Below are 16352 nucleotides of genomic sequence, written 5' to 3' on the forward strand. Positions count from 1 at the left end.
TGCCACTCAGATTAATATATGTTGCAACATTAGCTTTGTTGAAAATTTGAGAATCATGTTGACTCTGACTTACTGGAGGGCTATGAATAAAGATGAAATGGGGTGAGAAAGAGAGGGTCTTGGCAAACTGCTTTATTTTGCAGCATCGCCATCAGCTTTGAGCTGTCATCTTTGGCTCAGCTCTCAAAACATAAGCCCTTTCCCTGCCCGGTTTCGTACTACATCCTCTGAGAGACCCTACAGTAAAACACGTTAGAAATTCTGCTTCAGCATTACAGTGAAAACAGTGAAACAACAGTGTCATTTGTTTAAAATGCATTTATATGTTGATCTAAATAAAAATCATGCTTTCCCGTTTAAACCGGCAGTTTGTCTGAAAGCAAATAACTGTCACCATATGAATGAATAAAGGAATGAATGAATAAATAAATAATTTTGTTTAAGTAGTATTTTCACTGGTCACCATAATGTTAAGGTGCAGAAGTTCTACTGGCTATTTACTGAATGGAGAAATTTGCAATAAGGCGTCATTTGTTATAATTAATTAATGTATTAACTTGAATGGACAATGAGCAATACATTTATTACAGTTTTATTTATCTTTGTTAATGCTAGTTAATAAAAATACAGTCGTTCATTGCTTGTTTATGTTAGCTCACAGTGCATTAACGCTGAAATTAACTTTAACTAAGATTAGTAAATTCTGTAGAAGCATTGTTCATTCTTAGTTCATGTTAACTAATGTAGCTAAGTAAAGCTAACTAAAGATCCTTATTGTAAAGTGTTACCGAGAAATTATTGTGGGTTTATTCATTTTTTTGGTGAAAATGTGGTATTGAAGATGTAGTTTTCCATAATAAACATATAAACATTAGGCTATTTTTAGAAGTTTTGTTAATTTAGAGTAAGTTAAAACTAACATTGATTAACAACATGTGAAAATTTTACTTTTGTATTATAGCTGACCTAGCTTTTGGTGATTTAAAAAAAAAAAAATATATATATATATATATATATATATATATATATATATATAGAATATTATTGAATAAGTATTTGATCTTTATAATAAATAATATTTGTAACACTTTACAATAAGCTTCCGTTTATTAACATTAGTTAACATAATGTTAAAAAAAATACTTTAAACCATTTATTAGTCTCATTTAATGTTGATTCCAACGTTTACTAATTCATTCATTCATTCATTCATCCACCTTATTGTCTGGTGCAGTATGATTCTCTTTACAAATAACTGTGTTTTCCCCTTGATGTATCATTGGTTGAGTTGTAGTGACCATCATAGGTCACAAAAGCAATAGTCTTATTTCATATTTTGTTCGTATATGTATTTTCGCAACACAGCTTGGTCAACAATGTACACTCTATGAGTGATTTTTCCAAAAAGACAGAAAAAAGCACACACCACTGTCACAAAAGCACAATGCCACCCGTCGTGTGGCATATCTCCACAAGAGGAATGCTGAAAGCACGCTCTCATGAACCACACCATGGCCGTTGCCATGGCAACACCCTCGCACAGTCTATTATGGTCCCGAATTTACTCACTGAAATCAAGTGGATAAAAGACAGCATAAAATTACAATGAGCACATGCGTTCAGATGATTAGGAATACCTGACACTATAATTTTACCCCTTTATGAGAGCTGTGGTGTAACATGCTAAATCTGTATTAAGAACGTCACTCAATGCCTTCCCTGACCCATTTAGCTGTTGGACTGACGACCTGCCCGGAGCCCGTGATCCCAGCCAATGGCATCAAGAACGGCGACAGGTACATGGTGAACGAGGTTGTGTCATTCAGCTGTGAGCCGGGGTACGTTCTTCAGGTGAGTTGCTGATTATCCGCAGCCCTGACACACAAATACAACATGCTGCACCTGCACACGGCTAGGAAAGTGCCAAAAAAAAATAACAAGAGGAGAAGCTGCTGTATTATGTGATCTCTTGTTTTCTAGGGACATTCTCACATAACATGTATGCCGGGAACTGTACGACGCTGGAACTACCCCCCTCCACTCTGTATCGGTATGTTATTCCATAATAATCAAACGGCAGATTTTTTTAACCATATGGCTTTTTCATAGTTTTTAATATTGTCTTTTATGTCTCTTTATGTTTCTTAAGCGAAGTGTGGTGGGACCCTGTACGATATGAGCAATGTGGTCCTGAGCCCAGGTTTCCCTGGGAACTACCCTGGAAACTTGGACTGCACCTGGAGAATCGTACTTCCTATTGGATACGGTGGGTGCACCGAGAGCTTGTACTGAATCAGCTGTCTGGAGGTTACAGCTTCAAATACTTTCTCTCAAAAAGTCTTTCCCCTTTATTTTGCACCCTGCAGTGTGCTGATACATTACGACTGGTGTTAAGGGGGAAGAAACTGAAAATAGCAAATCTACTGACTTAAAAGTAAACATGAATTTAAAATTGACCCTGTTTATTTTCTTAAAGGTATAGTTCACCCAAAAATAAAAATGTTGTCATTATTTGCTCATCCTCATGTTGTTCCAAACTGTTTTTTCCCATTAAAACACAAAAGAGGATACTTTTAAGAATGTTGGTAACCGAAACAGAAGCCGTTAACTTTTTTATTTATTTATTTTTTAATACTTTGAAAGTCAATGGCTACCAGCAACTATTTGGTACCAACGTTCTTCCAATTATCATCTTTAGTGTTCAAAAGAAGAAAGAAACTCATAGGGGTTAAATAATTTGAGGGTGAGTAAATTCACGTCTTATGTAAATTTTATTTTTGGATTATCTCACAAACTTCTCTTGCTTTTTCAGCTCATTCTGGTATGTAATACACAATTTAATTTTCTTAAATCAATCAAATCCTGCTCTGTTTGTATTATTATTATTATTATTATTGTTTGTACTTAAAGAAATATATCACTTTACAGTAGTAATGGTAGGTAAAATGGCTTAAAAATATCCTTTCATCCATTCTCCAAACCGCTTTTTCTCTGTAGGGTACAGCATTTCAGGTTGACTTTAAATTTTTCAGTGGCATAAGAGCTCAACCACAGCTGCAAAATTGGGACATTTTTTCCCACCAACAAGAAAAACTAATTTTAGCAAACTGGCTTATTGATGTGATGACTCGGTTAAATAGAGAGTGAAAAAAAAAAATAGTTGTCACCAAATAGACCCTACACTGCATTTCTATTTGTTATTTCAGGAGATAATAGTTAAAATGTCAATATTTGATTACAAATTGCTTTTGTTTGAAATCAGAACACAATTTATTTTGATAGCATTCAAATCTGCATTTATCTCTGCAACCAAAAACGGTTTTCAAACTTGTGTTTCATGAATGATTCCCATTGAATTTATTGCATGAGTAAACTCACACATTAGGTGTTTACCCAGAGAGATACCCAGAAACGGACAGCATTACAATGAATACCATCAGACATAAAAAATATAGTTCCTTTCCATTTGATGTTTTGCCACTTGACACAAGGGTGTTATTTGGTTTCATTTATCAGAACTTTTAAGATGTTGTTTGAGCAGTCGATGCAACTCTCTGAAGTCATTTGGTTGTAGCCCATTTGCTTTCTCCCGCCTCACAGTTCAAATGAGTTGAGAACAAAAGAACCATTCCAGATGTTAACAAGGTAATTGCATGTCATTTAAAAAAGCCATTCACACTTATCCTGGAGCGCAACTATTTCTTCTCCAACCCCCTCTAACTTGGAAGAAAACAATGTAACATTGAGATATCCAAAAGCAATTTTCTGCCTTATCAAGCAGCCGCTGCACAAGCAAGAGCAAGAACCATCATGTTTGCGCTGTGTAGCAAAAATGCATTAGCTTTCACTGTTAACAGGCTACAATCATTTGAATAAGACACACAGATGGCTTTGCGGGTGCTGATTATAGCTTTTAGGACAGTCTGAATAGGTAGAGTTAAGTGCAGTTAGAGGATAGCACTGCATCAGAATGACAATAAAGCTAATCTTTAAAAGAGCTGCCCAAGGCGTCTCAGAGTGACGCATGCTTTCAGTGAAAACGACTGACTTGTTTGATTCTTTTGTTGTCGTATCATCCAGCTATCTTCTTTTATGTAATGAATATTAAGTTCAAATCTTCTGGTTGGAGACAAAGACCAAATAATTGTTAAACATGAAGTGAAACTTAATGGTGTGCAATTGTAAAATTTTGCACTTGCATCTTTCCTGTGCTATTTCTTGTCGGCTTGAAGCTACACATTGATTAATTTAAGTGACAGCCACGGAACCAGAAATAAACAAAACCCCTTCCGCCCACCACATAAAACACTGAAATGCTGGCAACACTTGGACTTGAATTTACTGCCAAAACAACAACAACAACAACAAAAATGTTTTTAATTTATATTATAAACAACTTCATAGTTATTAACTAATAAGTACTAATTGGGACAATAAATAGCAAAGTTAACAAGAAAACTGTTCCAAATGACCTCCTGATTAATGATAATAATAATAATAATAATAATAATAATAATAATACATTACAATAGTATTGGTAAATTCCAGCACATTAAAGTAGTTGTAGAAGAAAAAAAAATCAATAATAATAAAAAAAATAAAAATAAAATAAAATAGTGTAACCATTCAGAAGAGAGTGGAAGGAGAGCAGCACATGTATGATTGGTCAAAAGTTCAGTAGTGTAAAATGTTTTTGCATCCATATTTGACCCTGGTGAGGACACCAGTTGGGAGCCACTGGTATAGGCTATATGACTGGGTTTTGTTGGCTACCTCACGATGCAGTGCATGGAGAGAAAAAATCAAAAAAGTCATTACTATCGAATTAATGCATAAACTGAGCAAAATAGTGTACTCTGACCAAATGTTAATATGTCATGTTTTAGTTGTGAAAGCCATCAATTAAAGCTGATGTTTTTAAATAAAACGGAGAGAGAAAATGGAACAGAGGCTTAGAATGTCAATGAGAGTGACTGTGCAGGAGTTTACGAGAAATGCTGGTACGCACAGTTCATTCCCGGCACTTTGAACAGCATAACACATAAGCACTGTTAGTAATGAGAGAGGTTAGTGGCACAATACATCAAATAATTTCTTCCCACCCCCTATCATTTTGCACGCTAGGTTAACAAACATCTATGTCTGTGTATGGGTGTAGTTACTGCAAAATGGTGAACCTATACTTTAGTATTAACATAATCTGAAGTAAGTTTAAGTAAGCTTTAGAATTTAGATACAAAAATTTCATTAAATTTTCCCTCTTATGTCCTTTCAAATCCGTAAGACTTTAGTTCATCTTCAAAACAGAAATTAAGATATTTTTAATGATATCTGAGAGATTTCTGTCCCTCCACTGAAAGTCTATTCTCCATCAAACGCTTCAAAAAATTTATAGAGTGCTGTTTAATCCAAGTCTTTTGAAGAGACACAATCCCAATATATGTTGTATATATGTTGACTTAATTTAGTCTTTTATTCATATATAAGACTGATCAACACATAAATGGGCCATTCTACAGAATTGGTGCAAACTGCTGTCCCACAACCAAAAACACATTTAAAAAGCATTCAAATCTTTGATGTTTACTAAGATCCTTCTATTATCTATTAAAACCAATAATAATATTTAAAATATTAGTAGGCTTAATATATTTAAAATCATCATTTATTGGGTACTTTCAGTTGGGAGGTGGCTGTCCCGACCCCTAACCGCTAAAATTCAGCTTAGAAAATGATATTAAAATATTTTTTGTATTTATATTCATTGTTGTTTTTTAGGGAATTGTGTTCTAAAGTCTGAAAAATCTGTATGTAACTTTAAGGAACATCACTACCGAACACTTTTTCTTTTTTTGAGCTAGGTCCAAAAAAATCTGAAATTGTCACTATTGTGATTTGTAATTTTATGGGGTGTTATCCCATTAAATTGTCATTTCAGAAACAGTCACGACCGAAACATGTCATCGTTTTGGTTGTGACAAAAAAGAACACATAATCCTCATATGTGGAGGAAATAAACAATATTTTAGTACAGTTATGCATTTTTAAATTTATTTTAGTGTGTTTCAGTAGTGTTAAAATGTGGTGTGACCAAAGCATTACTGTCTCTCCTGAAACATGGGATGTTTTGTCAAAAATAAAGTATGCTGAAATGATCAATTAAGATGTTATGATAGTTTTTAGTTCAATGTATATTCATACTAATGAATCTATAACTTTCATCAGTATGATCAACTTTTTGCCTTTTACTAAGAAAAACTGCATTCAAAATGCAACAAATTTCATAAATTACACTTGAAATATTGCAAAAAATATATATTGTTAAATTACTGTTATAATTGTTATGTAAATTATAGTGACAAATTTGGGGAGAAGACAAATATTCCAAAACTTTCTGAAAATACAATATGAGAATTATTTGCACTAGAATTGTGTACCTTGGATATTATGCAATTTGCATACATACCAATTTTTTGGAAAAAGACACTTTTTTTTTTTTTCCAACTCTGACTTTGGGCCAAATCTGTAGAATGGTCCATGTAGAGCACATCAGATATTTTAAACCGAAGCTCAAAAGTGATTTCTTGATGTGCGAGAGCAAACCCCATTGTCTCCTGTGCATCGAGGAAGCATATATAAAAGGGCCTGAATTAAATCTTTTCATCATTCTGTGTAAAGTAATTGTGTCTGTTCAGATGAATTGGATTTAACCACTCGATTCATATGGATTACTTTTCTTAATGACTTCTTGAAGCATCAAAGTTTTGGGTGAATAGACTTTCAATGGAGGGACAGAAATCTCTAATTTCATTTAAAAATATTAATTTGTATTTGAAAGATGAACAAAAGCCTTATAGATTTGGAATGACAAATGTGCAAATGATGACAATTTTCATTTGAATAATTAAAACTCCACAAATCTGTGAAGTCCATGTCAGCTTGAGTAATGCTGTTATTAAAGTAAATAATGCACAAACAAAATACTTTCTAAAATGCATGTAAACCACATTTTTACTTAAATTTGATAAACGAAATCGCTAGAGTCTGTATAAGATCAGTTTGTTAGTAATATGCTACACTGTCAGAAAAAAAGGTACAGTTCTGTCAGTGGTACATAATTGTACCTTACCTAGCCCTAAATGGTATTAATAATATTAACATATTAATACTTTAAATGTACATATTTGTACCTTTTCACTTTTGTACCTTAGGGTACCGCCTGTAAATAGACAGACAGAACTGTACATTTTTGTCTGAGAGTGTAGTTCCCTTCCTGTTTTTCAGCTGTATCACAGCTCACAGGGAGCCAATTACTGAGCTAACATGACTGTTACGTTTTTCCACACATATGAACATGAGGTAAAAACGATTTTTGATTTAGCAATTAACAGCATCTCTTTAGCAGCGGTAAGAGCTGGTCTGTTCAGGCCAGTCAGAGTGATTGTTTTAAAAATCCCTGTCACTTTAATGACTTTAATTTGACTTAAGTAAATAATTCTTATAACAGAAGTTATATGACACACAGCCTGCTTGAAAGTCTAACCACTGTGATCACTCCGCAGGGGCACACATTCAATTTCTCAACTTCACCTCTGAGGATAACCATGATTTTTTAGAGGTTCGCAACGGGCCGCACCACAGCAGCTCTCTGATTGGACAGTTCAGCGGAAGCCAACTGCCGCCCCCTATACTGAGCAGCACACACGAAACCGTTATCCACTTCTACAGCGACCACTCCGAGAACAGACAGGGCTTCAAACTCACTTACCAAGGTGGGCTGCTTCACATCTTCCATTTGCATACCGCACTCTTTTCTCCTGCAGACATCAGCCATCCTTGATTTTGTATTGACCCTTCATGTGGGAGTGACGGCCTTTTACTAGGATCATTGGAAATATCTAAAGATTCACTTCCTTTGAGATCACTGGGAGGACACTCCATTATGACAGCCGGGGTCTTGAAAGCATTTTGAAATCAATAAGACGGTGCATTTGGATGTGCACTTGGATTCCACTCGATATAAATAACTCGCCATTGTCTGGTCTCCTCGCTTGTAGGTCAAACAGTTCGTCTCTCTCTTTTCTTATCCACTCTAGTCTGAGTTGAAAAGAGCCAGACACAGCCTTGATCTGTGCTGCCAGACGAGCTTTTGCGGGGGGGAATACTGATGCCATGTTTTGATACACAAACAATGATGCAGAATGAAAGAATATGATTATTATATGATAGCTGTTGATCATAAACGCTGCACTTGAAATGCTGCCTGGAGATGCTTGCATGTTAGTTTGACATGTTTTCTGCTACTTCACCTTACTGGTGACGATACACAGAAATGAGCAGCACCTTGCATGTATAGCTGTCATAAACATCGTAATTTAGCCACTTTTGTGAATGTTTGTCATTTCGTGAAGTTAATTGAGTAAAATAACATTATTTATTATTCATTCTTTAATTGATGCACTAATCGATTTATACATCAGGCACCCATATAGTATGATATATTGAACATTTGGTTTTATTCAGAGGCCCAAACTGAGGGGGAAAAAAATTGCATTTTGTGCATGTTGAGTAATTGTGGGGGACAAATGATATTGTAATGCAATACAATAATGGTTGTATTGCCTCTTGTATTATATTTAATGCTTACATTTACCATAATATTAAAAAAAAAAAAAATGCTGTATGGATGATCAAAAAACCTAAGCTGCTCCAGTCCAGTTAGATGCTTCAGTCCAGTTCATAGTAAATGCGTAGTACAAAAATAAAACAATGCTAAAATATAGCATTAAAAAGTGTATCAATTGCTCATTTTTCTAAAGAAACATTGTCCAACAGTGATACCTTTTCATCATGCATCATCCCACTGAGTTTTAACGGACTCCCTAAAGAGTCATGTGAGAGAATATGCGATATGATTGCTGATCAGCTGTGATTGGTTCATTTGATAAATCCCGCCTCTTGTGTCTGTGTGCATTTGCAAATCAGTCTGAATATAAAAATATAATGGCATTAATGGAAAGATTAATTAAAATCAGTATGTAAACAACACACAAACTTAAAAATAACTACTTTGCTATGTCCAAATAAGACTTAAAATGGCATGAATACATGATCTGTGGGAGTCTTTAGTGAGTAATCGGCTTGGTGAATTTAATGTAAATGAACTTAATGTGAATTTAATGTGTCTGTGACTAATATTTTCCAAGCTTTGATGACTGATGACCTGAAAAATTCAAAAATAGTTAAAAGTTAACTGATTAATTAAAAAGAATAGCTGAACATGAGTTCACAAATTAAATATATTGTTTAACTTGTTACTGGCTTGAGTTATTATTTTAGAATAAATGTAAAACGCTTAAAAACACTAACTTGATGAGCTTCATACCTGGCTTTAATGAATATTGAATACACTGTTAAAAATATAAAATAGAATTGAATTACCATTAACATTTGCCTCAATAAACTCCAAAAATGCAGACATGGCTTTACAGATATTCATGTATTCTATTCTGTTTTTTTTTTTCTTGTAGCATATGAATTACAAAACTGTCAAGACCCATACCCGTTCCACAATGGCTATATCATCAACAGCGATTTCAATGCAGGCCAATCCATAACATTTGAATGCTTTCCTGGATATGTGTTGGTCGGCCACCCTGTGCTAACATGCCAGCACGGAATCAACAGGAAGTGGAACCATCCCTTTCCTCGCTGTGAAGGTAAAAGGAAGGGAAAAAGTAAAGAAATGTGTCCTTTTTCCTTCTGTCCCTGTTAGTGTTTCTTTAAGTTTCTCACATTGTGTTGTGAATAGCACACTGTTATTTTCAGCCCTCTTTGCCCACACTTTGAAACAAAAAGCATCAATAATTCTCTGACTTTTCGAGACTTACAAAGGTATTATACTCTCCCAAAAGCCTTTTTAACAATGCTCTTTAAGTGAAGTGTTACTACTTTGTATTACTAGTACAATAAGAGCCATTGTGTTTTAAAACCGTCTTTAAAACAGACTTTGAAGACCTGAACAGTGGAGACATATGCTACTGGGAGCTGTTCTAAATTGTAGCCTTGATGATTAGCGTGGGTAGTGTAGTGTGAAAGCCGACCTGTCTCTTATCGATCAGTCGCTCAACTTGTTCCTCCTAGGCTTCCGTTTGCAGGGAATCTGAACTGCAAAGACTATTGGGCCATTTTCCTTTCTTTTTTAGCGTATCTGTGTTATTCAGTTGTGAACTCTGTGCCAGTATCTTCCATCCAAGTCTTTTTCTTGCAGCCTCAGGAATGTTCTGTTCTCTTCTTCAGTTTTCACTCATCTGCAAATGAAACAGTACTCTGTACTATAGTAGTCCTTAAAGGAGAAAATGTGTATGTTTTGTCCTTGTTTATGCACTCTCTTTTATTTTATTTTTTTATTTTTTATTTTTTTCTCTCCATACAACAACACTTCATTGAGCAGTCTGTAACCCCCCCTACCAAAAAAAAACAGGAAAACATAAAAGTAGTCCTTATAAGTCATGCACTCTATTTAAAGTCTCCCGAAGTCATACAGTTGTTCTTTTATGCTGTGTTATATGATATGTATATTGTGGTCCTTTTTGGAAAATTATGAAAAAGAGCTGCATGAATGTTTTTCAAAATATATTTTCGCATTTCACTGGGGGTAAAAAAATAAATAAAAAAACAAGAGGGTGAGCAAATAAATACTGTTCTGATTTTACTGCATTCCCTGGTGTTTAACATTAGCTGTTATTCAGAAAGATAGATTACAAATGCAGTCATGGTTGAATAATGTTTATCTGCACACAGCTCCCTGTGGCTACAACGTGACAGCTCCAAACGGCACCATTTTCTCTCCAGAGTACCCAAATGAGTACCCAGACTCTCAGGACTGCACTTGGCTCATCACCGTGCCCCATGGTCATGGGGTTTACATCAACTTCACCCTGCTCCAGACTGAGCCTGTGACTGACTATATCGCTGTCTGGTGAGCACAGCTCCATTTAACGAGTCATTTGCCACGTATCAGACTGAGATGAGGACAAGACAATTATTTAAGCTTTCAAACTAATGCTAGTATTGTTGTCATAGATCAAGCAAATCATTAGGCAAATCAAGCTCCACTTTGTTTACTGACATTTGTAGACTGTAGTCACTGTGCAAAGCAAAATTTCAAGAAAAGTTCAGTTGTCTTTGAAGTTGTGAAGCTTTTCACTCAAAGCATTGGGGTGATTCTCAAGAAAATCAGAAAAGAAAATAAAGCATAATTTAACAACCGTTTTAGAATAAAATAATTACAATAACAGTTATACCCTGTCATTAAGATGGGGATATTAATAAGTTGTACTTTCTGAATAAGTCATATTCTCAGTACTGTAATGCATTTTTAAATAGTGTATTTAAAAAAAAGAAAAAGAAAAAAACAATCCATTAAATACAACAACAAATTAAATATTTTATCTTTTTGAAATGTTCTTGACCCAGTTTCTTTATTTGAAATCCCTTTAGTTCTTTTAATAAAATGACTGAAGTTACAGAAATGACTGAATGGAAATCTTGTTTCGGTAAATCATAGGTATTTCGTAATAATCGCAATAGCATACAGCATACAGAAGAATGTCATCATTCTCACTGAATAATCTGAAACAGTACTGAGTTGATTAAAAAAATGTGGGAATATACATCGCCGGCACTTTCCCAGAAATATTGTCCATTAATCTTCAAAAGCCATTAAACAAGCGAACTAGTCTGTTAAGTCATCATTTTTGCTGTTTTTGCTCAAGCTGTTCTGTAATGTAATGCTTTTATTCAAAAGTCAGCACAATCTGACTGTGAATTTGAAAGTAAATCAATTTTCTCAAACCACTTGGAATTTTGAGGCATTATAATGCCGTTTAATGGCAGGATCACAGGTTGCAATGTAATTTCAATGCGTGTTTCCTCTTCCAGGGACGGCCCAGAGCAAAGCTACCCGCAGCTGGGAATTTTCAGTGGCAACACAGCCCTCGAGTCAGCCTACAGCACTTTCAATCAGGTTCTTATCAAGTTCCACAGCGACTTCTCGACAAGTGGATTCTTTGTCCTCAATTTCCATGGTTAGTTTCTCCTTCAAATGAAAAATGTTGCCGCTGAAGTGCAATGCATACCGTAAAGTGCCGCTCAAAATATATTTGAAACATGGGATTCAACTTGTTTTTATACTCTAAGGAGGCATGACTGCTGCTTCTGATGACATCACGTTATTTCTGGAGATTAGAAGAGTCAGAAATAGAAGCTTCCTTTGGCCTCTTTGATATCAGTGTCAGCATGCAGGCATGTGTTGAACAGCATAGGAAAATCGGAGTGTGAAAATGAACCGGTCTTTCATCTATACCTCCAACTTTCATTTCAGAACAAGTCTGGCACATTTGTGAGTTATTGACGGGTTGTTTAAATGCAGCTTTTATTCTTAAGAGGGCTCCCAGTATGTATATGAACTGTATGTTGTCACATGTCGTACGTGTAATTGGTACTCTGGGTCTGTTGCTTTATGTGAGACGTTGCTTTAGGTGACACATTTTCTTCTTCTTCTTTTTTTTTTTTTTTTTTTTTTTTTTTTTTTTTTTTTATATCATTTTCCTAGCTTATCGGCTCAAGAAATGCCCTCCTCCCCCTACGGTTGAACAAGCAGAGATATTATTTGAAGACCAGGACTATGAAATTGGTATAAACAGCTGTCCTTTTATGCAAGAATATCAAAGACATGATTAAAAAATGTTGAAAAATGTTTAATTCTTCTTGCTGTCTAACTGTACCATGCAGGTGACATTGTGAGGTACCGATGCTTTCCTGGATTTACATTGGTTGGCAGCGATGAACTCACCTGTAAGCTGAATTCTCACCTGCAGTTTGAGGGTCCACCACCAGTGTGTGAAGGTCAGTGAAGAACAAAACCGGTCAAAATATGTGAGATATATATTCCAGTATGGAAAAAAATAATGTGGTTACACTTAGTTTGAGGACCAGTTCTCATTATTAACTGACTATTAACCATGACTTTATTAGGATTAAGGCATCTAAAAAACAGTCATGCAGAATAAGGCATCAATATGTGCTTTATAAGTACTAGTAAACAGCCAATATGCTAGTAATATGCGTGTACCTAGATAACAACTAGATGCTAAAAGCAGCTTGATAATAGCGAGAATTGGTCCCTAAACTAAAGTGTAATATTTTGCAGCCTATCTTGAATCCTAATTACTGTAATGCAACAAAATGCACATTTTGATAGCTGACATTTAAAATAGTAATAATAATAAATTATTCAGATTGTAAAGTGTTTATGCGGCATGGTAGAATATTATCTTTAACATATGCTGCATACTGAATTTTGATTTGATATCTCATGCATATATTTAACTTAAAGATATATAGTGACCTTGCATTGTTTATTTTTGTGCTGACAGAAAACAAGATGCAAGCTTAGCACCTTCATGATGGCATAGTGACGCTGATGCAGCATACAGCGTAAAACTTAAACTTGCCTAAACTTTAAAAACATTCTATAGTGCTATTTTATCCAGAATGTGCACTTCTAGTTATTTATTAGTAGTAGTAGTAGTAGTAGCATTATTGTTATTTTTACGGTAATACATAAATAAAGCACTATATTGCAGTAATGAGAATTTATTTAATAATGTGATTTACAAAACACAACCAAAAGGAAGTACTTCACGTAAATAATTTAAAGATGGCTGGGGACCACCAATCTAAAATAATAAAGATGTTGAATCATTAGTGTGATTATTGAAATCAAAGCTTGTAAAAGTATAATCCATAAAAAGATGGCACTGAACACCCCAGAGGCAGCATTGTTTTGTTGTATGATAACAAATAGACAGTAGCCGACAGCTGTCTTGGGAGCAAAAGGGGGGAAAAAAAGCATTCCAGTTATCCACAGCAAAGCTTTCAGTTGTAAATCTGAGCCGTTTGGCTTGTCTGTACTTTCTGTACAGTGCCATGAAGAAGCGATAGTTCTCCTGGTTTGTTTCCTCCACCCTCCCGCCCACAAAGCGGATTAACAAAAAGCTTCAACTCACTTTGTTGCTTCCTCAAACCAAGGCTCGCGGCCCCTGAGGTAAATCCAGGAGAAGCACTGCGCATGTTGGAGAAAGTTTTTCAACTTTACTGTTTTTACTGGAATACTCTGGAGCTTGCATCTTGTGCTTTGTTAGTAGGATAACCACATTGCGATTTGTAATAATAGCCACGATTTCAGTGAAATGCTGTGTCTATGCTACAGCTCAGTGTCCTGCAAATGAGGAACGGTCTGCCTCCTCTGGTGTGATCCTGAGTCCGGGCTTCCCTAAAAACTACCCCAACTCCCAGACCTGCTCTTGGATCATCAGAGTGCAGCCTGCCTTCACCATCGCCATTTATGTGGAGATGTTCCAGAGCGAGAAGCAGTTTGATGAACTGGAGATCTTTGATGGTAGACTCTATTCTATACTATTCTATTCTATTCTATTCTATTCTATTAACAACAACACTTCATAAAGACAAATATATATTTTGAGCAAATCATTTTGGCAAGGCATTTTGACTACTTTATCATAAAAACATACTAATAAAACAAAAGGTCAAACCAAGAACTGAGACAATAAAAACAAACAACAAAAAAAATGTTTGGGCTTTATATTTAGGAGGCATGCTTAAAGGGATAGTTTACCCAAAAATGAAAATGTGCTATGAATTTACTCACCCTCACACTGTAAAAAATAAAAAACAATTTGTTGAGTCAGCTTAAAATAATTTGTTACCCTGCTGCCTTAAAATTTTAAGTTCAGTCAACTAAAATATGTTTAGTCAACTTGAAATGTTAAGTTGTACTAAGTAAAAACTTAGATATTTGTGTTTGCTAAACTTAACAGATGGGTAAGTAACCCAGCTGCCTTAAAATTTTAAGTTGATTCAACTCAAATATCTAAGTTGTCACATAGTATAATTTAACATTTCAAGTTGAATAAACTTTTTTTGAGTTGACTGAACTTAAAATTTTAAGGCAGCCAGGTTACAAATTATTTTAAGTTGACTCAACAAATTGTTTTTTACAGTGCAGGCGATCCAAAGTATAGGTAGCTTTTTCTTAGGTAGAACAGTAAAGAAGTGTTTTTTTTTTTTTTTTTGTTTTTTTTTTGTTTTTTGAGGAAACCATGGTCCTTGGTGATTTACAAAATGTCAGTGGCTCACATGCAGGCAACACAAAATTAATACCTGTGGCTCCTGATGACATATTGAGGTCTTATGAAGCAAGTCTGTGCAAGAAACTGAATATTATTTACAATATTATTACCTCAGTTCAGTTTAAACTTAAATTTAGACCGAAGAACTGATAAACTGCTGATACAAGCATGTGTGAACTGTAGGGTGAAACGGTTCGGTTTAGTTCGATGCGACACAGTGATGTTACTGTTTTGTTGTTGTCAATTCAATCAATTGATGCCGAATTGCCGCTATTTCGAAAGTGACAGTAAAACGTGCGCAGGCATTTGCTAGCTATTTAAAAGCGAATAAAAGCGAGGTAAAGAAGGAAAGCTCTAACAAACTACCACACCGTCACACCCTACTGGAGTAATATGTTTTTCTTTTGGACATCACGTTGCCTGTTACGTCATTTGGCCTGCCTTGTTGCACAGTGACACTGAGAACATTTTATTTCACACACTGTAAGCTCTTTTGTTTTCCAAATGTAATAGGATTAGTGCAATGAATCGTTTGGTTTGTAATGCATACCGAACCGAAAGCCTAGTACCGAACGGTTCAATACGAATATGTGTATCGTTATACCCCTAGTTAACTGAGCACTTGAATGAAGGGTCGAAGTGAACATTTTTATGGCTTTTGTACAAAAAAAAAAAAAAAAAAAAAAAAAAAAAAGTGCGTTGATTAAGAGTAGTTTATTCATCTTCTTATTATAAATCCTCTTTACTGTTCTACAAAAGAAAATAATTCACCTACATCTTGGATGGTCTAAGTGTCAATTCTATCAATTCCATAATGCAGAGCAACCCAATTACCTTTAAACAGACAAGAGCAGCTTTAAGTACATTTCCAGGATTCAGAAATACATTTATGATTAGACGTTAGTATAAAATGGATAATAAAACTTATAAATTTCATTATATGTGTTTTAGAGCATTTCTGAAGATCCTCATGAACCCAGCCAAGTGACAGGAAAAACTCTGTAAACAGTTGTGATGACTAGGTTGAATTTGGAAGCACTGATTTGATCAAAGGTGGCACTTGGCTTGAAAAGTTTCAGAACCACGGCTCCTTCACTGTTCTGCCTTGTCTGCCTTGTTGCTGCCCAACAGATTTGT

General features: G+C 35.1%; 1 protein-coding gene across 2 annotated transcripts in view; it reads left to right on the top strand.

Annotated features, from left to right (window-relative positions):
• The window catches only part of csmd1a (CUB and Sushi multiple domains 1a), a 500785-nt gene that overhangs the window by 448582 nt on the left and 35851 nt on the right, over positions 1-16352 (top strand). For both annotated transcript variants that reach the window (XM_051125525.1, XM_051125526.1), the window contains exons 38-47: positions 1733-1851; positions 1981-2050; positions 2150-2266; positions 7563-7772; positions 9531-9719; positions 10804-10981; positions 11944-12089; positions 12617-12697; positions 12796-12909; positions 14276-14464. In XM_051125525.1, the coding sequence (XP_050981482.1) occupies positions 1733-1851; positions 1981-2050; positions 2150-2266; positions 7563-7772; positions 9531-9719; positions 10804-10981; positions 11944-12089; positions 12617-12697; positions 12796-12909; positions 14276-14464 (1413 nt within the window). The remainder of the gene's footprint in view (positions 1-1732; positions 1852-1980; positions 2051-2149; positions 2267-7562; positions 7773-9530; positions 9720-10803; positions 10982-11943; positions 12090-12616; positions 12698-12795; positions 12910-14275; positions 14465-16352) is intronic.

Source organism: Labeo rohita, chromosome 13, assembly GCF_022985175.1.
Source record: "Labeo rohita strain BAU-BD-2019 chromosome 13, IGBB_LRoh.1.0, whole genome shotgun sequence".
Taxonomy (NCBI): domain Eukaryota; kingdom Metazoa; phylum Chordata; class Actinopteri; order Cypriniformes; family Cyprinidae; genus Labeo; species Labeo rohita.